This window comes from Perognathus longimembris, chromosome 13 (assembly GCF_023159225.1).
Source record: "Perognathus longimembris pacificus isolate PPM17 chromosome 13, ASM2315922v1, whole genome shotgun sequence".
Lineage (NCBI taxonomy): Eukaryota > Metazoa > Chordata > Mammalia > Rodentia > Heteromyidae > Perognathus > Perognathus longimembris.
Window position 1 is genome coordinate 28,437,506 of NC_063173.1, and position 26,334 is coordinate 28,463,839.

The following is a 26,334-nucleotide window of genomic DNA, read 5'->3' on the forward strand; positions in this document are numbered from 1 at the left end:
TGCCTTACTATGAAACTATAACCTCTCTGTACATCACTTTTACACTAGATGCATTAGACACACCAAAAAGAAATTGGAACTCTCAGGCAGTTTTAAGAGCTAAGGGGAAAGATATAGTCATTTAATGAATGAAAATAGTTGGAGCTATAAAAAGAAGATGCGAACACATATATAGTCTCAAAGGAAGATATACAAATTCCAAATCATATGTATGAAAATATTCAATGTTATTATTCACAAACAAAACACAAATCAAATATCACAATGAATATGTTCTCCAGTGAGAACAATTTTTACTTAAACGACCAAAAGACCAAAATCACAATCTTGGAAGAATGCAGAGAAAGGGGAACTTCATTCACTCTTGGTTGTTAGAAATGTAAATCCAGGGGCTGGGGATATAGCCTAGTGGCAAGAGTGCCTGCCTCGGATACACTAGGCCCTAGGTTCGATTCCCCAGCACCACATATACAGAAAATGGCCAGAAGCGGCGCTGTGGCTCAAGTGGCAGAGTGCTAGCCTTGAGCGGGAAGAAGCCAGGGACAGTGCTCAGGCCCTGAGTCCAAGGCCCAGGACTGGCCAAAAAAAAAATCTAAAAAAAAAAAAGAAATGTAAATCCATAGAGCCATTCTCAAAAAATGGAATGGATACTCTTCAAAAAAATTAAAATAACACAGTCATTATTATGCAGCTAACTTGCTATCTACCAGGCACATGGACAATAAAAAGGAAATCAGTGTTTCATAGAGTCCTGCACCCATGTTCATTTAGCACTGGTCACAATAGTGAATAGAATAGATCAAGAGAAGTATCCACTGATGAATGAAAGGACAAATTGTATTATTTTTACCACTGGATTGCTCATCTGTAAAAGGAGATAAAATCCTGTCATCTGCAGCAAAATGAATGGAGGTTTAGGGTATTAGGTGAAGGGAATTAACTATGTCATTAAAAGACAGTATATTATGTTCACACTGATGGGAACACAGTTAAAAAAAATTACTGTTATCCCAGAGTAGAGTATACAGCAGGGCTGACTAGAAGCTTGAACGGTGAAGATAGCTTGAAGGGAGAGGTCAGATAAGGGATATTAAATAGGAGAGGTAAGTTCCACATTCCATAGAAGGATGAGTATAGTTTCCAAAAATGTAGTGTTTATTTCATTAAAAATGAAGAGAAATTAAAAGTTTGAGGGAAAAAGAAATAATATTTAAGGAAATAGAAATGACAATATTTTAATTAGATCAGCCTATAATATCACATTTGATTTGGGGTAGAAATTACCACACTGTACTGATAAATATGTGCATTCATTATTCATCAATTAATAATTATATCAAGTTGCCTTTAATCTATAACAAACATGAACCAATACTGAAGAAAGTGACCAAATTTAAGATCAATGAAATTTTCTTCCTACATCTATCTGTCCATGTCTTACTACTTTGACCGAGATGATGTGGCTTTGAAGAACTTTGCCAAATATTTTCTTCACCAATCTCATGAGGAAAGGGAACATGCAGAGAAACTGATGAAGCTGCAGAACCACCGAGGTGGCCGCATCTTCCTGCAGGATATCAAGAAACCAGACCGTGATGACTGGGAAAACAGGCTGAATGCAATGGAGTGTGCATTGCACTTGGAAAAAAGTGTGAATCAGTCACTACTGGAACTACACAAACTGGCCACTGACAAAAATGACCCCCATTTGTGTGACTTCATTGAGACTCATTACCTGAATGAGCAGGTGAAATCCAACAAGGAATTGGGCCACCATGTCACCAACTTACACAAGATGGGAGCCCCTGAATCTGGCATGGCGGAGTATCTCTTGGACAAGCACACTCTGGGAGACAGTAACAGTGACAGCTAAGCCTCAGGCCGATCCCCCAAAGCCACAGTGACTGCCCCTCACCGAGGCAGTGCATGCATGCTGGGGTTACCATTACCTTTTCTATAAATTGTACCAGAGCATCCTAAGTTCTTTTAATTTGTACCATTCCTTCAAATAAAGAAATTTGGTACCTAAAAAAAAAAGAAAGAAAGAAAAGAAATTTTCAACAGATGCAAGTTCAGGAAATATATTGAAAACCAGTAGAGTCTATGCTTTAAACATTTCTAGAATTACAATGAAATTTCAATCTGCTCTCCCCAGAATCTAGAATATTGTATATTATAACGGTTTTTGTTTTGCATCTTAGCAAAACAGCTTATATAATGTTATATCAAACTTTGAATTGTCCTTTGGATCTAAGGTGAATAGTTCTAATTTTCCTCATTGTCCCAATCATTGAAATGCATGGAGTTTTACATTAACATACCCACAATATCGCAGTCTATCATATTTTGTATTGCATGTCTACTAAAAAACCAAGACCTCAGCAAAGTAAGAAAAGAGAAAATAAAATAGAATGACCACAATTGAAACCCCAATGCAAATGTTTTCTGGAGTAACGTATTTAAAACCTTCAAAGTGTCCCTGTGAGTGAGAAGATAAAATTCCAACTTCTTATCCTCTACCATTTAGCCAAAATTTCAAACCTTACCAAATTTCCCATTTATTTTACTTAAGTAAAGCCTAACTACTCCTGCTGTTAATAATTTATTCTTTTTCACTTTGTGATTTTTGTCTGTTTTCCTTAGTTATCACAGATCCTTTCTCATCCACATCTAACAAAAATCCTTCTTACCTTTACATACAGACTACCTGTACATATTAATTAATGTTCAGGAATAAAAGCTGGACAAAACAATTAACTACTCATTCTAAGATGATTTTAAACTAATAAATAGTTTGCTGGTTGCTTTAGGATATTTCTATGTATCAATGTACCTAAGGAAATAATTTGGTCATCTGTACAAATATTTTTATAACACAATAGATTGCTCAACTGGGCAAATAGCTTGCTTGTTAAACAGTTTGCTCACTTTGGCTTGCTAGCTTCATCAACCCTAACAAATTATGCCTTGTTATTTCCCCAGTTCCAAGTAATTACCACCTTGGAAGACATGATTAAATTTAGACCTCAAATTCATCTGCTGATCTTTTCCTGTGACAGATTAGTAAGGCTTTATCAAGGTATGATTGCTCCAGCCTGTCATAACCCTGCTTTTCTTAAGGATATTGTAGGTTTTGTTTGTTTGATCAGTCTACAGTCAGCAATATTAATATATTTCAGAATTCCTGTAGAGACAAGCAGTAGAGAGTTAGAGTTGCATTTCAGTGGTAGAATGCTTGCTTAGCTTGTGTGAGAACCTTTGATCTTCAGCATGACAGAAAATAGAGAAAGGCAATGGAAGACCTCTGTGCAAAAGCAATGAACACAAACAACAAGAAAAATTAATTTTCAGCTCTCATGACATGAAGGCCACAGAAAGACATATAGTTAAATGATTCTAAATGCAGCCATCAAAACTCATCTATTCTGGGACAAGTTTTATACTGCAATAACTTCTTTCTAGGTATGTATTCTTATTGCAGAATGTACTGTTTATGCTTAGCTTTAGGTTTACTTTCTGTATCTGGATTACCCAGAAGTAAACTTATAAAAAAAATTCCTTTCCCCCTCTTTTGTTCCTTCCTTTCTTCTTTTTCTTTCTTACTTTTTATAGCTGAGAAGTGAACTCAGGGCCCTGCATTTGCTATGCAAGAATACTTCCCCAACCCTAAATCCCCAACCCTATTCGTGTGTGTGTGTGTGTGTGTGTGTGTGTGTGTGTGTGTGTGTGTGTGTTTTAATTTAGCGTATTACTGAATAAAATATCTAGCAAAAATTTATTGTATGTCATATTGGGATCACTCTGTTACCTATCCCTATCATGATGAAACATGATTAAGAGGTGGTGAAGGACCGAATTTTGTGTTTTCCACAAGTAGGAACCTTTGAAAATATGAAATATATTATCCTTTGTAAATGTTTGGGCACAGGTTTCAGTTGTGGTTAGTTTTTCTCTTAGGCTTTGCTAGGAAATGTTGCTTTGAGGAGGCATTTCAATACAATAATACTATTAACTGATTCATTGGTTATTTCAAGCTTCCCTAAAAGTTTGTATTACTTAGAAATATTAAGACAAAGCTTCATATAGCTAAGCTTGATTGAAAGAATTATTTAAATTATCCTCAATTCCGAGAGGGAGAAATTGAGATTGTGAATATGTTGTCTCTAATTCTGCATCTATTATGGGAGCTGTGGGGGGGGGGAGGCATTGTTTATCCATTATGGAGCTGAAGAAGGGACAGTGTAAGGTTTGGCTTTATATTAGTCAAATTGCACTGCTGAGATTTGGGACAAAAAATCCCTCATAATCATAATGTCACTATTTTAAGATCCAGAGGAAGCTTAAGAAGAGAACCAAAAGAAAGAAAGAAATACTCTTAGGTTAATGCTGAATTTCATATTTAGACTAATCTTGAATCTAATCCTGATTTAGGAGTTAAATATATATATGACTGTGAGCAAGTTATGTTCTCCAATTTATTTATTCTTTTATTCTGTTAAGATGATATGACTTTGTAAATGTGAAAACTAAATAAGGAATAAAAAGTATTTAACATAAAATTAGAAAGCAATAAAGGCTAATCTCTTCTTTGCCTTCTTTATGAAATATGTGTGAAAGAAGAGGAAGCAAAACTTGACAAGCAGATGAATGTGACAAAATTTCTATCACTACACAGAAAAATAAACTTCAAATATATTAAACCTTACATGTAAGACTTTAAATTCTAAGAAGAAGACAAAAAGTTTGGGAATGACTCAGAATTTTGTTATGGACAGTGAAATTTTGGATATGACCCAAATGCACAGGCAATACAACCAATAATTGACAAATATGGCACGGCCAAATTAAAAACCAAACTTTTTCACAGCAAAGGAAACAGCCAACAGAACAAAGAAAGGCACTGCATTGTGAGATAAGATACTTGCAAATTACATATGATAAGGAGTTAATATCCAGAGTATATGAAAAAAACTAATATTTAAATAGCCAAACCTCCCAATACTCCAATTTATAAATTATGTAAAGGTTTGGACAGACATTTTTTCAAAAGAGGACATATAAATGACTAGCAAATGTATGAAAAATGTTTCACATCAGTAACCATTTGAAAAATCTAAATACTAGCCACAATGAGATGAGACCTTATTCTCATAAGAATGGCTACTACTGAAAAAAATAGTGAATCCTAGGAAGAATCTGGAGAAAGGAAAACTGTGACAAACTGTTAGTATTAATGTAAATTAGTACACCCATTGTGGAAAACAGTATGGAGATTTTCCGAAAGGCTGAAGATGCAGCTAACTTAGACCTAGCAATTGTACCACTGGTTATCTACAGAAAAAAGAAAGGCCACATATCAATACATGCAAATTCCGATGTATATTGTATCACTATTCACCACAGCCAGGGTGAGACTGCAACATAAATATCCATCAACAGACAAAAGGGTAAAGAAAATAAGGCATGCATACAAAATGAATTCCTATTCCTCCATAAAAATGCAATGAATCCTGTCACTGCAACATAGGCCAGGAAGACATTATGTTACATGAAATAAGTCAAGCATTAAGAAAGACAGGCCCTGAATGATCTGACTTTATAAGTGGAATGTAAGCCAAACTGAACTCATATAAATTGAGAGTATAATGTTAGTCACCCCAGGCTTTGGAAAATAGGAGGAAGAGGAAGACAAAAAGTGAATTGAGGAGAAACTTACTGTTTGATAACACTGAATAAATTCAGTGTTCTGGTATATATAATGAACAAAAAATATTTTACATTAAACCTACTTTATTTGTAGGGGTAACATATAATTTTGAACAAACATGGTCAATAATAATAATAATAATAATGGAAATAATAGTAAGATATAAAAAGAAATTTCAAAAATATTTTTTTCTTTCTACATGTGATGGCTCATACCCCTAAGTCTTAACTTCTTATAAAACAGAGATCAAGCAGATTATGTGTAGTTTGAGCATAGTTCGGGCAAAATCTTTATAATAATTCATCTCAACCAATCAGTAAGGTGTAGCAGTGTTTCTGAAAAAATCTTACAAGATCTTTAAATGCTCAGCTCATGAGATTTCAGTGAAGGAAAGTTTCAAATACAAATATAGTACTCTCAATACTTTTTCACTTATTCTTCACAACGTGAAAATGAAAACTACCATTTATTATTCAGATAACTACTCACTTATGTAACTTTATGAGTCTTTATTGAACATCTGCTGTATACAAAAATGTTCATCCAGGAAGCACTTAACAATTTTAAATAATTATACCATTTCATATCTGTAAGAGTTCTAAAGGTTGGTGATGATATACCTCTTAATGTATCAGGAAACAGACACAGAAAGATAAGGTTATTAGCTTAAGGTAAATATTACATAGAGTTTTGGCAAAATGGAAATCTAAATATGCAGCATTGCAGAGATTGTACCTTTACACATGACATTCTCACATTCAGGTAAGTTTTATAAAAAGTCTTTACACTTATAGACCTTATTTACTATAATTTTCCAAAGTTTCTTTGAAACATACAAAAAGTGAGACTTAATTCTCATCCTTTTTAGGAGACTTAATTCTCATCCTTTTTAGAATTATATTGCTTTCTTCAGGAATTTATAGTCCAAGAAGGGAATGTAAATTATATCAATAAACAACTGACTATTCTCATCAGGACATTTTTTTTTTTTTTTGGCAAGTCCTAGGGCTTGGACTCAGGGCCTGAGCACTGTCCCTGGCTTCTTTTTGCTCAAGGCTAGCACTCTGCCACTTGAGCCACAGCGCCACTTCTGGCCATTTTCTGTATATGTGGTGCTTGGGAATCGAACCCAGGGTCTCATGTATATGAGGCAGGCACTCTTGCCTCTAGGCCATATCCCCAGCCCCTCATCAGGACATTTTTTAAAGAAACTTTTATTTCATAGTAAATTATGAGCAGTGGAGACTTAAACACTCTTTGTGGCACCTGAACATATAGGAATCAGACATAACATGGTCAAAATGTTCATATTGTGATTCGGGACGGGAAGCAAAGATGCTCTCTGGAAGTATAAATGTATATCTTGCATTCTGGTTTATTCCATTAAAGCACGTATCATTGCTGCTCTTCCAAGTCACCTTGGATGCAATACCTGAGCATGCTAGATGATTTGCAATTGTAGAATGGAAGGGAGAGAGAACAGTTGGAGGACATGGGAAAGACAGTGGTTCTCAGTTTCCAATACTTTGTCATTGACAATATTGATGCATTCAGATGTTGAAATGGCAACCAACCCATAAAAAACACTCGAGAAGAAATAGCAATTTGTGATGCCATCAGTGACATAATCAATGAGTTCTTTTTGTTTGTTTGTTTGAACACTCCTAGTCTGAAAATCCAAAGTTCAAAATGCTGCAAAATCTGAATTCCTTTGAGTGCTTTGCAATGAGTTTCAGTCAAAATGCAGATTCATTTAAAACACTATGAAATTATCTTTAGCACATGTGCATATGGTGGATAACAAACTTAAATATATTTCATGTTAGGACTTGATTTCTTTCTCTAAGATAACTCATTACGTATGTGCAAATCATCTAAGCACCAAAAAACCCAAAACAAAACAAAACAAAAAAAACAACCCCAAAACCCTGAAAAAAAAAAAAAAAGAGGACATTTCTGCCTGAAGAACTTCAGATAAGTGATACTGGGATTACATTACATTCTCAGTTTTACATTGAAAGAAAAGCTATAATGGCTATACACCACAAACTTAGGTCCTTAAAATTTTTCTCATTGATGAGGATTACATAGGAAGAGATTTTGTTGCTTGGACCCCCCCCAAATAAAAATAAAAATAAAAAAAGAAACAAAATACCAAACACAGTTTTGGAGGACTACAGATTTCTCTTTGATAGCAACATATCAGGCAGGCAGGCTGCTAACCCACAATCTGCCTTTTCCATTAATCTGAGGACACTTCCTCAGCAGAGGATTTAAGATGGCATCAAAATGTTTATCTCCCAGCAGCAGGTAGAAGCCATAGGATGTCTACCAAAGTTGTGAAAGCATGTATCTCTGGTACAGAAAAGAGGTAGCTGCTGCTAGGAGTATGTTATGAGGGATTCGAAGCATGGGGCGTCCAGATTCCACTCTGCATGAACGCACAGCAGGTTAGCTGGAATGAGCCACAGCTCTGACATTATTACAAGATGTCCTTTGCATTTGGTGTTGAGACTTTTTACATGTACAGAAGGTGAAGAAGTACAACTGCAGGAATTTCTGCATCATACACATAACAAGATAGGGACATTCTAAGTCTAGTTTAGAAGTCCAGTTTCCATCATGCTTGTGACCACATGGCACAAAGACGATTCTATCCAATTAGTTAGGTTGTATGATTTTCAGGTAATCATTCTAGAAGATGATTTAGCAACACCGATTTAAACCTTTATACATATTCTCCAGGAAATTTCAAACCTAGGAATGTATTTTTATGGAGTATGTGTTCAAAAATTTAGCTGAAAAATGAATGTTTGTGATAATATGAATCATGTAACTATGTTAGTTTTGGTAATAGGATTAAGTAAACTGTCCTGTGTAAGTAGAGTAAATGCTATCATATATATAATATATAATATATGTATCTATTATATACAATAATATAATATAATATATAATATAATATATGTATATATACATATATACAATGTACATATATGTATATACATATATGTACATATGTGTAGATATGTGTACATATATGTGTATATACCTTTATGTATATATACATACATATATGTATATATACATATATGTATATACATACATATGTGTATATACATACACATATGTGTATATACATATATATGTATATACATACATATATGTATATATGTTGGTTTTTTGGGGGGTCAGGAATGGGGCTTGACTCTGGGCCTGGATGCTGTCCCTAAACTCTTCATCTCAAAGCTAGCATTCTACCACTTAAGGACAGAGCCACTTCTGGATTTTTCTGTGATCAACTGGAGGTAAGAATCTCACAAACTTCCCTGCCTGGGTTCGCTTTGAACCAGGTCCTCAGATTTCAGCCTCTAGGATTGCAGGCATAAGCCATGGGTGCCCAGCAATCTTTTTAGATTTAAAATATTAAACTAGAACAAGCCAGTGGAAATAAAAGCTAAATTTAGAATTCAAATCAGTGAAAATAGAGAAGAGAAAGGTAATCAAACTTTAAAAAATAAGTTATGTGATAAAACATCAACAAAACTAATCAACTTAAACTGACCAGGAAAAGAAAATTAGAGAAGGTCCAAGTTATTAAGACAAGAATGAAGGTGAAAGTATCACTATTAATCTTTAAGCAGGGGGAGGGCAGGAGGAAGCAATCGTAAAGCATATTATTATAAGTCAGCAAGCTAGATAGATTAGTTGAAATGGACACATTCCCTCATGGAAAAGCAACCATAACTTATGGAAAATTGGAAAGAGCAAATATACCTACCATAACTGAATGAAAAAATAATAATGATAGAGCTGTATTCTGTGACTCATGACAGCTTCTCAGGAGGCTGAAGTCTGAGGATAGCCATTCAAAGCCAGTCCAGGAAGGAAAGTCTATAAAACTCTTATCTCCAATTAATCACAGAAAAACCAGAAGTGGTGTTGTGGCTAAAGTGGTAGAGTGCTAGCCTTGAAGAAAAGAAGCTCAGAGACAGAATCCAGGCCCAGAGTTCATGTCCCAGAACTGGGGGAAAAAAAGAAAGTAGTACTTTAAAACATTAGTTGCGGGGGCTGGGAATATGGTCCATTGACAAGTGTGCTTGCTTTCTACACAGGAAGCCCAAGGTTCGATTCCTCAGTACCACATACACAGAAAAAGCCAGAAGTAGGCGCTGTGGCTCAAGTTGACAGAGTGCTAGCCTTGAGCAAAAAGAAACCAGGGACAGTGCTAAGGTCCTGAGTTCAAGCCCCAGGACTGGCAAACAAAACAAACAAAACAAACAAAAAAATTAGTTGTGTATTAGTAACACAGTAAATCATACATTGAAATGGCTTACCTGGTTAAGTTCTTCCAGGTAGTTAAAGAGGAATGCAAAAATGTCTTCATTAATTTTTCCAAAGTATAGAAAGAAGGAAAAAAATCATATCTTACTATAAGGCAAGTATTAACTTTATAACATTAAAAATAAAGATATCACAAAGTAACTACAGACAAACATGTTTTATAATGTTTTATGAAATCCTCTCAGAAATATAACATTGAATCCCAGAAAATGTAAATACAATTATACAACCAAGTGGGATTTTACATAGAAATGAATGAAGAGAACAAAGTGGGGAGAATTCAGTCATAAAATTCAATGCATATTGTGTATAAAAGGAAATTCAGGGAAGAGATAAATTTGGGTGGAATTGAGGAGAATGATAAATGGGGTTGCATTTACCAAGATGCATTGTATTCAGACTGTTTTGTTTAATTGCAACTTCTTTGTAAAACTATTAAAAGATAATAAAAAGTAGGATAAAATAAAAATAAACCCAAAAGATGAAGGGCATTTTTATTTGTGTTTTCCTATTGTTACAGCAGTGGAGTTTGAACTGAGTCTTGTAGTTGCTAGGCAAGTGCTCTTCCATCTAAGCCACACCTCCAGCCTCTTTCACTTTTGCTGTTTTTTAGATAGGGCTTCAGTTTTAGCTTGGGCTGACCTGGGGTTGAGATCTTTCTATATGCTTTCTGAGTAGCAAAGATCGTGGGGAGCATCACAATGATAACTTATTTGTTTATATGATTGAGATACTTCAATCTGACTGACAGAAAATTTGGGAAAATGATAATCTCTCTCTTGCCCAGTAAATAGAAACAAATTCATCCATTCCCCCATACTTGAAAGGTAAGGAATCTCATGAAATCCTTTCATTCCCTTAGCTGTAAAGAATTCCTTGAAAGGTAAGGAAAAACTTGCCTCTATTGAACAGTAAAACAGGAAAAATACATATAATAGATTATATATAATTATAAGCCCTTTCACTTAAAACAGACTGTATAGACTGACATGTATGTACTAAAAATTCTGAAAGGCTATAAGATTTTTTTTAAACTGAGGCATTTCCCTATTTACATTAATCAGTGTTTTATTATTTTAGACAATAAAGGAGCATTTACTTTTATTAATAACTCTTTTATAGTGTTCATTTCTTTGTTTAATAATTCCACCAACTATTGATAGGAATATTCAACTAGAAGAGACCCCAATAGTCCATTTCTTAATTTTAATTAAATTGAGAATATACCTCACAGCACTTTCAAAGTGATTGTCTCTCCCCTATGCATTTGTAAGAGTTTCGCATATTACCATATCTGTCATTCTTGGTTCATTCACACACACTCATAAATCTTCCACGGGCAGTGCAGTCTATTTCTAATGAAAGTCTTCAGCTTAGAATAAGATGCGCTCAGCTGAAGCACTTGCAAAGTCTTAGTCGATCTGTATTGCTGAGGAAGCTTTAAGTACTCTGCTATCCAATGACTGAGTGAAATTAATGATCCAAAATAAAAGTTTAAACCTCTATATTTCTTTCTGGAAACAAAAGGTGAACACCAAAAACTGGGGGGGGGGGGGGGGGGGGGGAGAAACAGCTGCCAAGAGTTACAGTGGCATGGTATCAGTATCAAAGTTTTTATATGGAGCTAATAAATCATCATTATTTCAAATTCTCAAGGTTCATTAAAAAGAGCAACTTCATTAGTAGAAAAATCCCAGAGTTGAGGCTGGGGTCTGCATCGCATGTCAAGTAGGATGAGAATACACACACACACACACACACACACACACACACACACACACACACACACACACTTAGGGCAATGAGGTAATGGGGTAATTATATTTATTGAATAAAATATGCCTTAGGAATTTGCAAATAAAATGTGATTTGGGTTTATAGCTGGACACTTAGTAGGTGCTTGCTCATAAAAATTGCCACAGTAAGCATATGTATTAAAACGTAATAATTTTAAACAATTTGTCTACATTCTGCCCACACCAGAAAGCTGAAGGCTCCCACCTATAACTTCATACATGAATTGGACAATAAATTTACCTGATTGATTGAAAAGAATTTAATATAATAAGAAATAGTTAATTAAATAACTAAAGATAATACAATCAATCAATTAAATATAGCTCACCTCCAAGGGGATCTTTCCTCTGAGTTGTTCATGTACTAATATAATTTGGCAAATATTGACTGAACACCTACTACATGTTTATGTTTGTATGAATAAAGCAGCAAAATGAGGGATAACAGTAAGGAAGTTATGCATAAAGCACCTTAGCTATATTATTGAACTGAGGAATTGGGCAGAGTGGTTTAAAAAAAACACATCTGACAGGTAGTGGGTGGGGTGAGGATATAGCTAAGAAATAGAATACTTGTTCAGTATGCATAACATCTGGGGTTCAACCTCCCACACTGCAGAGAAAAAATAAATTATTAATTTTTATTACATACAATAATGCAAATGAGAATTTCATATACATCACATAAGGTAAGGGATTCCATCATCCTTATGAATCCAGATCATTTTGAGTCCACAAGTCTGATTTTGTTTCAATTTAAATGAATTTAATAGATTAACGCATCATCTAGTAGATACCTTAGCTATGTAAAATTTGACATACTTAAACTCGAAAATTCAAAACGATGTGACAGCTGAGAATATGGCCTAGTGGCCTCATATACATGAAGTCCTGGGTTTGATTCCTCAGCACCAATATATACAGAAAATGGCCAGAAGTGGTGCTGTGTATCAAGAGGTAGAATGCTAGCCTTGAGCAAAAAGAAGGCAGGGACAGTGCTCAGGCCCTTAGTTCAAGGCCCAGGACTGACAAAAAATAAAAACAAACAAACAAACAAAAAAAGATGTGACAATTATTTGTTACATACCAGTCCATGTGAATAGGCTGAGGCCACTTATTAAAAGTAAATTTTCAGTTTGGCTACCAAAGAAAGACACACCTATCATCATACATAGGGACACACCAGAAACTGAGTTCCAGAAAGATTAAAATAAAATGGACAGACATCCTTATTTCAACAACAGGCACTTTACAACTGCCAAAAACAATTCAGAAGTATTATAAAACAGCTAAGAATATCTATGTATAAATGGTAGCAACCATCTTTAGTCAGCAAAAAGTACAAGAGATATCAGGATCCATTGATAAAATATACTAATACAGACAACAATTTTAAGCCCACCCCCATAAAAGATATTGTCAGTAAAAAAAAAAATGTGAAGATAAAGAAGACTTGAATAATATGGCCAATAACAACAATGTTATGACTATGTACTGAACCCATAATATTGTACAAACGTTGAAATTCGTGAAGTCCTACCCTGAACCTCCGTGGTCCAGACAGAGAACTAATAGATGAGAGCATCCTGATGAATGAATGAGTCTTCCTTGGTTTTCAAGCTGCAGATTTCACCCAGCCACCGCAAATTCTCAGGAAGATAAATATCTCAAATTGTTTCATAGGAACTGCTTTCTGATAAATGTGGTTGTTATGCAAGACTTTGATCAGATAGATCAATTTACCGTATAAATTATTATAGCATTTCTTGGAAAGAATCATCACAATTGGGTTAATCTTTTTTTTTAAAGATGCTTTTCATTCATGCTTTTAAAACTGTGAAGGTAGCTTGCTCCAATCATGTTGATTTACATTTTTTGATTTACATTTTTAATAACACATTTCATGACTGAAAGTTAATCTCATAATGAATATCCATTAAGTAAAGATTGAGGAGTAGTTAGAAGGTTAGAGATTCTCTTCGGTAACAACAGGCAAGGGAGATGGATCATTCTCTCCATTAAGAAGAGTATAATTGCATTTCAAAGCGAGGGAATTGTTTAGAATTCGCCAATGTATGTACATACTAGGTCTTGTCTGTATATCAGAAACAGTAAGCTTATCTCCACATGTTAGTGTATTTTGAAGAACAAGTTTGATTGACAAGGCACAGACTGTGATAGGTAAACATAAATCCTTATGTGTAAAGAAAAATCTTATTTCCCCTTAACCATTTTTGTGTTAGGCATTTCTGGATTTATTATTTGGTTCACATTTTTATTGTATATAAGCTCATTGTGTATATGTTCATACACACACATTTGCACACATACTGACACAGTGAAAACAGATCTTAACCTTGCTTCAAGAAAATATCTTCTATTTTGATTGAAATTCAGCTCTCCTACCTCATAAGAGGTGGAGATGCCCTTTCTCTTGGTCTCTTAGCTGTTATGGAAATGAAATCTTTCATAAATTGGATTTCTAATCATTATAGTTCTTTGTTTAATTTCCTTTAAGAGCCATCAGCTACAGAATAAACTCCTCAATTTTTATAATTGTTTTCAAAGTCCCCATACTCATTTATTCTCTAAAACCTCTTTCTGTTATCTTCACTTTTATTTCATTTTAGGAAGGTTTTAATTCCCCCCTTCCCACCTTAATTCTTCAGTGACCTATTGACAGACAGTTCAAAAGTGTATTATGTAATCAGCATGTGTTGGTGTTATTTTCTGAGTTTTGTTTAACTGTTGATTTCTAGTTTTACTCCATAATGATACAATAAACTATATGAATTTATTGTGGGATTGTTTCAGTATTTTTTTTCAATTCCCCTTTATTACTTTTTTGGGGCTCTTGGAGCAATGTCATTTTTCAATATGGAAAAAAAAGCAGTAATTTCAACACAAAATGGAAACCTGAAGTGTAGGATAGAACAAAACCAAGGGTAGGAGGGAAAAGGAAATAGGCAGAGATGTTGCAAAAAAGATGGGGTCTAGTTGCCTCTCCAGGGCAGTGACCAAAGATGGTAGTGTCCGGAATTATTTTCTTTTCTTTAAAGAAAAATAGGGTGGGATGTTTCTAGAGAACAGGGCTGGCTGGTCCCTTGCTGTGGTCAGAGGAAAGGAATGTATTCCATGAGGCAAAGTTCGAGGGGAATCCCACTTAGCAGAGCAAGCATATCCCCAAAGCAGATGGAAGCTCAAGACAGCTGAGACTGCAAACAGAGATAATACCATTAAACTTCTAAAGCTGACAATACCTCATTTGATTTCCTTCCTGAACTGTCCTAGAATGGAAAATCCCACCCTCCTTGCAATGAAGCATGCAAACTTCTACCCCTTCTGCCTGTCTTCTTACTTGGGATTAGGATGCTAGGCTACTACCCATGATTTCAGCACCTGGTTAGTTCTAGAGACTTGGATGAGACCCAGCTTCTTGAGAATTATTTTGAGAAACAGAAATATCAGCTAGACAGACGTGGGTGTCAGAAGGAAATTAAAAGCAACCCAGAATGGCAGAAATCTAGGTTTTCCAAGTGGAAAAAGAGAGGAGACATTCAACAAACAAATATTTATTGAGTGCCTACTATGTGCCAGGCACTGTTCTATACCCTGAGAAACAAGACAGAGTCAGCAGAAACAAATTCTGAAAGAAGAGGAAAGGGGGCAGCTGATGGAGGCTGAGGGAATTGAGAAGCCTGAGATGAGGCGGGTATCTCTTCGTTAGGCCTTCTCTTCAGCCTCCTTACTGAAATCCTCTTCCTCTTCTGCGGTGGCATCCTGGTACTGCTGATACTCAGAGACGAGGTCATTCATGTTGCTCTCGGGCTCGGTGAACTCCATCTCGTCCATGCTCTCACCTGTGTACCAGTGGAGGAAGGTTTTTCTGCCGAACATGGCAGTAAACTGCTCGGAGATGCGCTTGAAGAGCTCCTGGATGGCTGTGCTGTTGCCGATGAAAGTGACTGCCATCTTGAGGCCATGAGGTAGGATGTCACACACGGCCATCTTCACGTTGTTGGGGATCCACTCCATGAAGTAGCTGCTGTTCTTGTTCTGCACATTGAGCATCTGCTCGTCCACCCCCTTCATAGACATGCGGCCACGGAAGACAGCAGCCACAGTGAGGTACCGGCCATGACATGGTTCACAGGCAGCCATCATATTCTTGGCATCGAAGACTTGTTGGGTGAGTTCAGGCACAGTGAGGGCCCCATATTGCTGGCTTCCACGGCTAGTGAGAGGGGCAAAGCTAGGCATGAAGAAGTGGAGACATGGGAAGGGCACCATGTTGACTGCCAGCTTGCGGAGGTCAGCATTGAGCTGGCCAGGGAAGCGGAGGCAGGTGGTGACACCTCTCATGTTGGCAGAGATGAGGTGGTTGAGGTCCCCGTAGGTTGGTGTAGTCAGCTTGAGGGTACGGAAGCAGATGTCGTAAAGGGCCTTGTTGTCAGTGCAGTAGGTCTCATCAGTATTCTCTACCAACTGATGGACAGAAAGGGTGGCATTGTAGGGCTCAACCATGGTGTCAGACACTTTGGGTGAGGGTACCACACTGAAGGTGTTCATGATGCGCTCAGGATACTCTTCACGGATCTTGCTGATGAGCAGGGTGCCCATTCCGGAGCCTGTGCCCCCACCCAGGGAGTGGGTCAGCTGGAATCCTTGCAGGCAGTCACAGCTCTCGGCTTCCTTCCTCACCACTTCAAGGACTGATTCAACCAGCTCCCCGCCTCTGTACAATGGCCGTTGGCCCAGTTGTTGCCTGCCTCCGACTCACCAAAAACTATGTTGTCTGGTCTGAAGATCTAGCCAAAGGGACCTGGAGGAACAGAGTCCATGGTTCCGGATTCTGGATCCACCAATATAGCGCGAGAAACATATTTGCCACCTGTGGCTTCATTGTAGTAGACAGAGATGCGGTCCAACTACAGGTCGCTGTCCCAGTGGTAGGCACCACTGGGGTCGATGCCATGTTCATCACTGATAATCTTCCAGAACTTGGCACCGATCTGGTTGCCACACTGACCGGCCTGGATATGCACGATTTCCCTCATGGTTAAAAATTAATTTCAATTTTGTTTGCTTGCCTCAAGTTATGTGCGGGGCAAGAAAATATGTTAAGTTTGTTTTCTGTGCGGATCCTGGGCTGAAAGGATGGAGTGTGCCCCGTGTGCCAGAGCAGTGAGATCCGCACACAACGGCAGCAAGATTCTGAGAGCTTGTTTCAGTATTTTTAAGGCTTGTTATAATGCCCATGATGTGATCTATTAGGAGAAAATGAGCAATATTTTAATTGAATTTCTATTAGTATAAGGAAATGTTTCTAAGTTGGTCATTGATTAAAATGGTGAGTATATTAAATCATTTCCCAGCAATATAGTGGGGATCTACTTTAAAAAGGCAAGATATATAGCTTTCTGATTATTTGACTTGATATGAGAACATCCTGGAAGAAAGATTATTAGAAGGATAATTTTTAATATATGCAAGCGCCAATATTCAGGAAAAGTCTCCAAGGAATGTCAAAGAGCACAGTACTGGATTTGGTTTTGGTATACAAATCTGAATTGTACCTGTACCTAAATAAGATCAGTTTTCTTTTTATTCATTTATATATTGAGTTTCTGCACAAGAATCATTTTTAAAAGAGACCATGATACTCAAAAGAGAAGTAAAAAATTATTGATCTAAAAAATATTTAGTTACTATACCTGAACTTTAATATCATTTTAAGACCACTTTAACATCTATCAGTATGGAAGGCCAGGACAAGAACCTCAATAAACTTACTTCTGAACTGTGTTCCTTTTCCTTTTCTTTTCTACAGTGACCATTGTAACCTGTAATTGGCTTTCTAGATATCTAGCTTTAATGTGTAATGTGTCCTTTCTGTCTTGCTTCACCCATTGGACTTTATATTGTTCAACACTTTCGTAGCTATCACCTTAGACCTTGACTGTTCCTCAGAATCTGCTTTTGTCCAAGTTCTCTTGCTCTAGGTAACCCCTTCTAAACATTGGTATTGTTTCAATTTACAGTGTGACCCTCCCAATCGTGATACGACTCCTCAAAATAATGTGTCCACCTGTGAAATCCTCAGTAGGATGGTGAATAAGAGATACTCCATCATAGATAATAGGTTTTAGAAAGTCAATTTTATATTTAGCTCTCGTTAGGAATTTCCCCCTCCTTGATTCATCCTTTTTCTTTTCTAGCTTATTTTTAACCGAGACAATATCAGACACAAGTAGGTTCAAATCCTATTTGACTAACTTTGGTTATGGCTAGAAGTTACCACTAGCCATTCAATGATCTTTCTTATTTTGTGTTTTTGGGAGAATTACATGGTTTCTCATGTATGCAAAAGCAACATTCAAAAATGTAAAAGTGTTAGTTATCATTGTGTTTCAGTTACAGGTTTAAATTTTACATTAGTTCCCTCTAGAGGTGATTTATTGACTTATCGGTCCTTTCTTCCTCTGAAGACAAAGACAATTTTTCTAAGTCCCTTTTCCTTTAGTGGTTTGTAATAAATCCAGATATCATCTTTGTATAGTATTGGAAATGCAGTCAGAAGATTCACCAAGCCAACAAAATTGGAGAGGAATTTCTTCAAATGGGAAATTATAATCAATAAATTTAAGTCACTACAGTTTAGGTCTTGGTATATGAAAACAAACTTTCTGTGTCAATATAAAAAGTATTTCAAAATAAAGTAGCACAGGATATTGAGCGTTTATAACTGAAAAAGAAAAATATTATTTACAGTAACAACAGGTAAAAATTCAGATTCTTATAAACATAAGATTTGGGCACCTCATTTGAGAAAAATAATTCAAAATTATGAACACAAAATTAAGAGTGAAAGTAAAAGTTCATTGAAACTTAGAGATGACATTTTTAAAAAATCTGAAAACAACATAAGGTTTATAAAAATTTTACTTTGAATTATTTACCTGTTTAACATATATAAATAATGCCATGTATTTCTTACTATTTGACTTCATACTCACTGATCGTGTTTGATATAACAGTGCTTTCATAATTTAATTTTCTAAAGAAACAATAAAATTTGGGTTTACCTTAGACATTAATATTTTCAAAATTTTAATAATTATGTATGTAATTTTACCTTGTTTATTTGCTTTTTATTATGTTGTATAGTTGTTTGGGGATTTTTGTCACATTTACAATTAGTCAAATTTCTTTGAAGTTCATAACATTTAGGCCCAAACATCACTGCAGTCTACTTAAATATATAAACTTGAATCATCAGTAAATGAATTCATAATTCAAATTCTACTTCTAGTTGTATGCAAAAGATGCTCATATTTACTCCAAGGTCACCCAGCTAAAGGGAGGATATAATAGAGTTTCTGTGACTGCAGTCTTAACATTTGAAACATTATTTGAAACATTATTTGAAAATAGTTTTTGAATATGTTATAAAAATATACAACTTGTGCAATCATGTTATGAAGGCTCCTAGATCCTTGGAATAAAAAGGTAAAGAGTTTTCATGTTTAACCTTTTCAATCCTCATATTAAATTATCTTCTGAAGAAAAGAATTAATGTCAGGACAGATATAAAAGAGCTAAGGATTTCTGACCTTTGAACTCAGAGCAGAATGCAGAAGTTACCAGATTCTGTAGCATATTGCTCTAACTTCATCACTATTCCACTTCATATTAAAAAGTTTTACAAGATGAACAGCTGTGTGTTTGAATGGTAGTCAAATGACAAGAGACCATGCCTTTTAGTAAAACTATTCTTTTTCATAGCCTCAGACAATGTAAAAATGTCACTCCATGACCTACATTCTATTTTCTTATGGTTATCTTTATAGCACATAAAAAAATTTACTTTCTCCAGGTTAATCCAATTTAATTCCTATTATACATTGATTTAGTTGAACAAAATCTATTACATAATAATGCTTGGTGATTATTGCTTTTATAAACTTAATTTTAGCCTGCTTTACTCAGTTCAGTGCCTCTCTAAATGCACTGTGCTATGAAATGAATTAAATTTCTCTCTCTTACTTTTACCTTGCCCCAGGTTAAAGTAGAGAACAAGGTGGAGATAGTAGAGAAAATTCTAAAATAAGTCTCAAGATTCCTTCTCCCTTGCCCACATTCAGTGAATAATCCTCTCCCCTTGCCATACAATAGGACATCAGTACCTCTGTGAATTTGATGACCTATCACTCCCCTGATTGGTCTGCATTAAACCTAAAAGATAGTTATGTGGATGCATTTTGTAGATGCATTTTGTGCATGCATTTAAGGTTACTATCTGTTAACTTTTAATTGGTAAAAAATGGAATAATACTGGGTGTACATAGCTAGGTAACAAGGATGACTTACAGGTCAGAGGTAGAAAACAAATCATAAAAGACTCTCACACTTCGCCTTGTTGTGAAAAAAAAAAAAAAGACACATCACAGAGAATACATGATGGAGAACTTCAAAAGCCAAAGTCTTCAGTCCAACAACCACAATTAAAAACATATAAAAAAGGAATTGTGCATAACAAATGATACTGCAGCTCTACAATTTGAGTTCAGCCTGGTGACATCTGGCCAAGAGGATCTGTGCCCAAATTTCTGATTCATAAAAACTCTAACAAAGTTAGCAATGATTTGCTATTAGCAATAGAAACTTGATACAGACAGAATTATCCAAGAAGGTTACAAAGTAAATTAGTATAGTAATAACAAAAATGAATATATAGATAGATAGATATCACCTATGATTTATTAATAAAGCTTCATTTTCTTTTATTTTGTGTTGGTTATGGGGCTTGGATTCAGGCCTGGATACTGCCTGGACACTGTCCCTGAGCTTTTCTGCTCAAAGCTAGTGCTCTATAAGTTTGAGCCGCAGCTTGGTATGGAATAGGAAGTAAGAGTTTCATGAACTTTTCTGCCCTAACTGGCTTTGAACCTCGATCCTCGGATCCCAAGTAGCTAGGAATACCAGGGTGAGCCACCAGTGCCCAGCATAAATATTCTTTTTAAATTTCAGTATCTCCCAAACCAGGATTATAGCAGACAAATATTATGGTTTTTTGGTGGCTTGTGAACTTTTAGGTTTTATATGGCAGTTAAAATTTCCAAAGATTTTGAGGCTAATTTAGAATGTTCTATATTATTTTACTTACAATGTAAATAGCCATTCATTCTCACTTACTAAAATGAAAAATATAATGTGGTAATGAAAGTTATAATAGTTTTATGAATCAATATGATTAAGCAATAATATATATTCAATTTAATTAAAAAGTAGTTGGGATGGTACTATGAAGGTACTTTGTAAATGTGACTAAAGTCTAATTGAATAAAGGATATTATAATATGTTACCTTGGAGATTTTGATGCAATTAAAGGGAAGACTTTGAGATCAGTGTTAAAGTTTTCTCAAGAAAGCTAGCAACTTTAGCTCAAGTATGAGTTGAAGATTTCAGACTTGGCTTAGTATTCCTGTAATTACATTAACCAATATCTCCAAAATACTTTTAGTCTTATTTATTCCATGCATTTGGTGAAGCCTGAATGTTATGTCAGTATAAATAGTAAAATAATAATAAATCTAGAGTTAGAAAGAGCCACTATAATAGTTATTTCATTTATTACTTCAGGATTTGGCCTTGATGTTCAATCAATTCACAAGTGTCTTGTATTTGATTCTTATCAATTTAATTATTTCAAGCATCAAGATACAGCACAGCATTTAGTGTCTTCTGTCTCTCCAGTTGTCAACCTGGTTAACTGGGTATGAAAATTTATGTGGTTAACTTGAAATGCTTTCTTGTAGAGAAATGAAAAGGAAGAGCAGAGGAGGAAAGAACAGGAAACAGAAAGCAAAATCTAGCTGATTGTCTGGTTCATCTTTGGAGTTAATCTCACCAGCTTGTAGAAGGTTGCATAAAGTGTGTATTTCATCTTGTGGGCCACAGTCATCTCAAACTCCATACCTAGTTTAAACATAACAAAATTCTCAAAGATTTAAAAGATCATTTTTCTAAAGTAAAGCTCAGAAGAACCACTAATACAATTTCAATAAGCAATACTATTTTCCACTTTTGAAAAGGAAGTGTCCCCCGATTGTTCAAATTGCACACATTGCTTTGATAAATTAGGTTTGGTTTTTACCGAATCTGTCACAGAAAATTTTGCTCAGTGGAATTGTGGTGTTTTCATAATGATTACTTAGTCTTTTGTAAGTACTTTATAATTTTCTTTAGGATGGGCCATCTTGATCTTGCATAAAAGCATGATAATCTTATTAGCACCTCTATGTTCCCAGAATATATATATATATATATATTTTTTTTTTTTTCTTTTTTGCCTGTCTTGGGGCTTGAACTCAGGGCCTGACCACTGTCCCTGGCTTCCTTTTGCTCAAGGCTAGCACTCTGCCAACTTGAGCCACAGCGCCACTTATGGCCTTTTCTGTATATATGGTGCTGAGGAATCGAACCCAGGGCTTCATGTATACGAGGCAAGCACTCTTGCCACTAGGCCATATTCTCAGCCCCCCCTGAATATTTTTTTAAGACTTGGTAAGCTTTCCTGGTCAATGAGTATAGACCTACATTTGAGTTCTTAAACTTTCCAAACTTCTTTCAGGCCAAGAAACCTCAGTTCTGCTCAAGTAACATTTATTGAGCATATTAGAACCAAGCAAGGCCAAGTTGTAAATAAATAATAGCAATAAGGGTAATGAGTGTAATTTTGTGGGAATTGAAATTGTGGGGAATTGAAATGTGAACCTCTGGAAATTCTTGGATAACAATAAAAACCTGTGTGTTTCCTCACTAAATCTTCAAAGCTGTTATTATTTTTCTGTAGTCAAGAGATTTCATTAAGCTCTTTTCAAACTTTTTTCTCCTGTGCCTAATTACAAAACCCTGCCTCATCAATGCTCAGTGAAAGGGACACGTTTTAATGTATATCTTTCTCACAGTCATTGGTGTTTTTGTTTAGAGCAACAGAAATGTGCTGTCTACTATTCTTGAAATCTAAAATCAAACTGCTGCCAAGGCCATACTATATCTCTGAATGCTAAATGGAACAATGTGTTTTGTTTTATTCTTTGCTTTTCTGATATTATGGGAATTCTATAAGTTCCAACATTTGTAGATTTATCATTATCCAAACTCCTCTGCCATCATGTGGTATTCTACTTGCATTTGCCTCTTTCCCTTCTCGAGAAGAGAATTCCAATCTATTGGAAGATTCACAGTTCAGCCAATAATGGGGAATAAAGATGATATAAGGAATAGTATTATTTATTATAGCTATTGGAAAGAAACCCTTATATATTTTACCACCATTTGGATTTTCAGGAGCCCAAACCTGCACCCAAATTTTATAGCTATAAAGTTGCTGAACTACTGATGTTTTATTGATTATTTTTATCTTTTTGAATATTGCCATTATCTTTAAGTAGCTGTACAAGGAGTTGCCATTCACCAAAGCAGTTTATGAGTACAGTGCATCATCTTTGTTACCCCCTTTCAACATTCTATCCCACTCCTCCTAAGGTACCCCTCCCCTCATTTATCTCAATGTTTTGCCATTTAATGAAGCAGTTTCTGTATTACAATTCATCTTTTTTGGGGGGAGGGGGTTTGTGCCAATCCTGGGGCTTGAACTCAAGGCCTTGGTGTGCTGTGGTCCCTGAGATTCTTTTTCTCAAGGCTAGCACTCTAACATTTGAGCCATAGAGACATTTTGTGCTTCTTTTTTTTCCTAATATGATACATGCATGAATTCATATCTTCATAGCTACCCATAGAGGGAAAGTGTAGACATTCTTGGTGTTAGTACCATTTATAGAGGAGCAAACTCTAGCTAATGTCTCAAAAATGTCAGTATGTAATCCAAATTTTCAAAACTCTAAATTCTGTTCTTTCCAGCCATACTAGAATGCCTTTCCTAGCATATTCCAAAGTGGACCACCAAAAGTGAATTAAAATTAGGTATAGTATGCAGTAAAATGTAGCTATTAAATACATCTGCTAATGTTGAATTTCAAAAGTTTGTTAGGCTAGTATCCATGTAAACTGGAAAAAAGATAAGCAAAGTCTTATTATACAAATATGGTCAGAGTGAGGAGTTTTTTTGCATTAATGCAAATCGGCTTACAATATTTACAATGTCAAGCTCTTAACTAGAGCAGTAAGATGAGGTCTTAGTAATTTGTTGATTTAACTAGCTTTTGCAACATTAAGTAGGATGAAGAAACAGACCTTATCTAAAATGGCAAAATCTATTAATAGTTTTAAATATTGGCTTAGTGACTGGAAAATAATTATTTTTCGTGTCTGCGGGTTCATAGAGCATTGGTTTTATGGTTAGTAGCTTATCTGCCTTTCAGCTAAAAAACACTTTATATTTTTAATTGTGTGTCCAAATACATTTTATGGTGAAATGCTCTCCCATCAAAATGTCAGAAAGTTATTTTCTTTCTCCTGATGGCAAAAGATAAAGGTACATATAATCTAGAGCAAGAGGAATATAGGTACCTCAGAATGTTTTGCATAGCAGAAGATGACCTTCACATACTTCTTTCCCTCTCTCCCTTCTCTACTTATCTGCCTCCCTCTCCCCTTCATAGAAAGACTTTGTTAGAAACTCATTTCCTTGACTTTCTCTTCTGATTTCTTCACACTAAAATTGGCATCATAAATGATTAAGAATATTTATTAGAGATATCAACTGATCTGCTTCCATTTAATTGGGCCATTGATCTTTTTTGTTGTTCTTGTTCTTTCTTCTTTTCATTTTTTGTATGGACAAAAAAATCAGCATCATTTTTATTTTTATAGACTCAGTGTATTTGGTCAAAAATGTACTTTGTTCAGTAAAATGGATTAAAGTACTTTCTGTCAATTGTCCTGTTACAGTAGCACCATTTTGATACCACAACTTACTTTCCTAAATATAGAACTGATCACTTGCATTATTTTGTGAGTTTTTCCCTCAGTAAGATCTTATTTGTATACCCACAAAGAAACTATCTCTGAATCATACAGGCCACATAGATGACAGAAGTTATCATCCTTTAGCTCCGACATGGGCTTAATTCTTTATGTTTTCACATTTTATTTTGTACCCACCTCTGGGTCTCCAGATTATTATTCTTGCTATCATCATCATCATCATCATCATCATCATCATCATCATCACTTCTTGGAGCATTCAGAAAGGACAAGAAAAGGGGAAATCCTCTTTGCAAAAATAAATGAGTTCCTATAAAATAGCCCGAATAAACTCTTGTTAGGTTATCAAATAAAGAAGCAAGCCATTCTAGGAAACTGCAGCTCAATAAGCATTCTTGCTCCATCCACTGAGTGCTCAAAGTAATCCTGCTATGTAATTTGCAATGGAAAATATATCCTCTGAGTTTAGCATGTCTGAGCACAAACTAAGGCAAATTCTGCAAGCAATGCAATCTTGTACACAACTTGACAAGACTGGACAAGACTGGTATTTTTTCTGTCTCTAATTCTTAAGTCCTTTGCTTAGTTCTTTAATTTCAGGTAACTGACTCACTATAGGAAGAAGCTAATACACTTAACCTCACAGGTAGAAATGTCCTAGGAGGATGCTGATTGCTTTTTGTGTGTGCATAATTCAAAAAAAAAATCTGGAATGGTCTTTGTGAATGCATATTCTTAAATTAAAATTGACATTCTCATAATGAGAGTTCTTTACTACTGAAAATCTGCTCATCATAGTCACAGACTTAATTGATGTTTATAATGATGACTTAAAAGCTTGCAAAGATCCCCAGGTGACATCTGAAATGTTCAAATAATTAAATTATGCTTAATAAAGATTCTCTTGACTATTATAAAATGTTTAACCTGTTTTGTCTTTTTACTGTGAAGCTATACTTTGTTAACTTTTATATTTAATTTTCTAGAAAATTCTTTTTCACACTCATCCCAAATAATAACAAGAGTACTGGAATAATTTTAGGCTATGTATGACTTAGACAAGTAATCATTAAAAGGATCTATTTCTTCTTGAAGGCCCACCATATGCCAGGCATTTCAAATTAACAGTTGTAATTTAAAATATTTACAGACAGAAAAGCCCTAAGGATAGCACAAAGCAAGCCAGGTGCCAATGGCTCACACATACTCAGAAGGTCGAGATCTGAGGATTGTGGTTCAAAGCCAGCGTGGGCAGGAATGTCTGTGAGACTCTTATCTCCAATTAACCACCAGAAAGCCAGACATGGTGCCTTGGCTCAAACTGGTAGAGTACTAACCTTCAGTGAATCAGGGACAGTGCTCAGGCCCTGAGTTCAAGCCCTAAAACTGACAAAAAATAAAAAAGCACAAATTCCCCACATACCCCATACCTAGTTTCTCCTTTTATTAAGAAATAATGAGACAACAATAAATCATTAACTAAAATCTATAGTTTAGAATTATTACTAACTCGGATTTGCACTTTTGTTCTACAA

The 26,334-nt window shown here is 35.4% G+C and overlaps 1 protein-coding gene and 1 pseudogene across 1 annotated transcript; one reads left to right on the forward strand and one right to left on the reverse strand.

Annotated features, from left to right (window-relative positions):
* The first annotated feature begins 1,402 nt into the window (after window positions 1-1,402).
* Window positions 1,403-2,043, forward strand: LOC125361429 (ferritin heavy chain-like). Its single transcript, XM_048359914.1, has one exon. It carries the CDS (start codon window positions 1,403-1,405, stop codon window positions 1,871-1,873), a length of 471 nt encoding a protein of 156 aa, XP_048215871.1. The 3' UTR covers window positions 1,874-2,043.
* Window positions 2,044-15,570: 13,527 nt separating this feature from the next.
* Window positions 15,571-17,008, reverse strand: LOC125362009 (annotated as a pseudogene).
* Between the last annotated feature and the right edge of the window lie 9,326 nt (window positions 17,009-26,334).

Excerpts from the sequence above, each read along its gene's own strand:
- LOC125361429 (XM_048359914.1), top strand. The coding sequence starts at position 1,403 with ATGAAATTTTCTTCCTACATCTATCTGTCCATGTCTTACTACTTTGAC.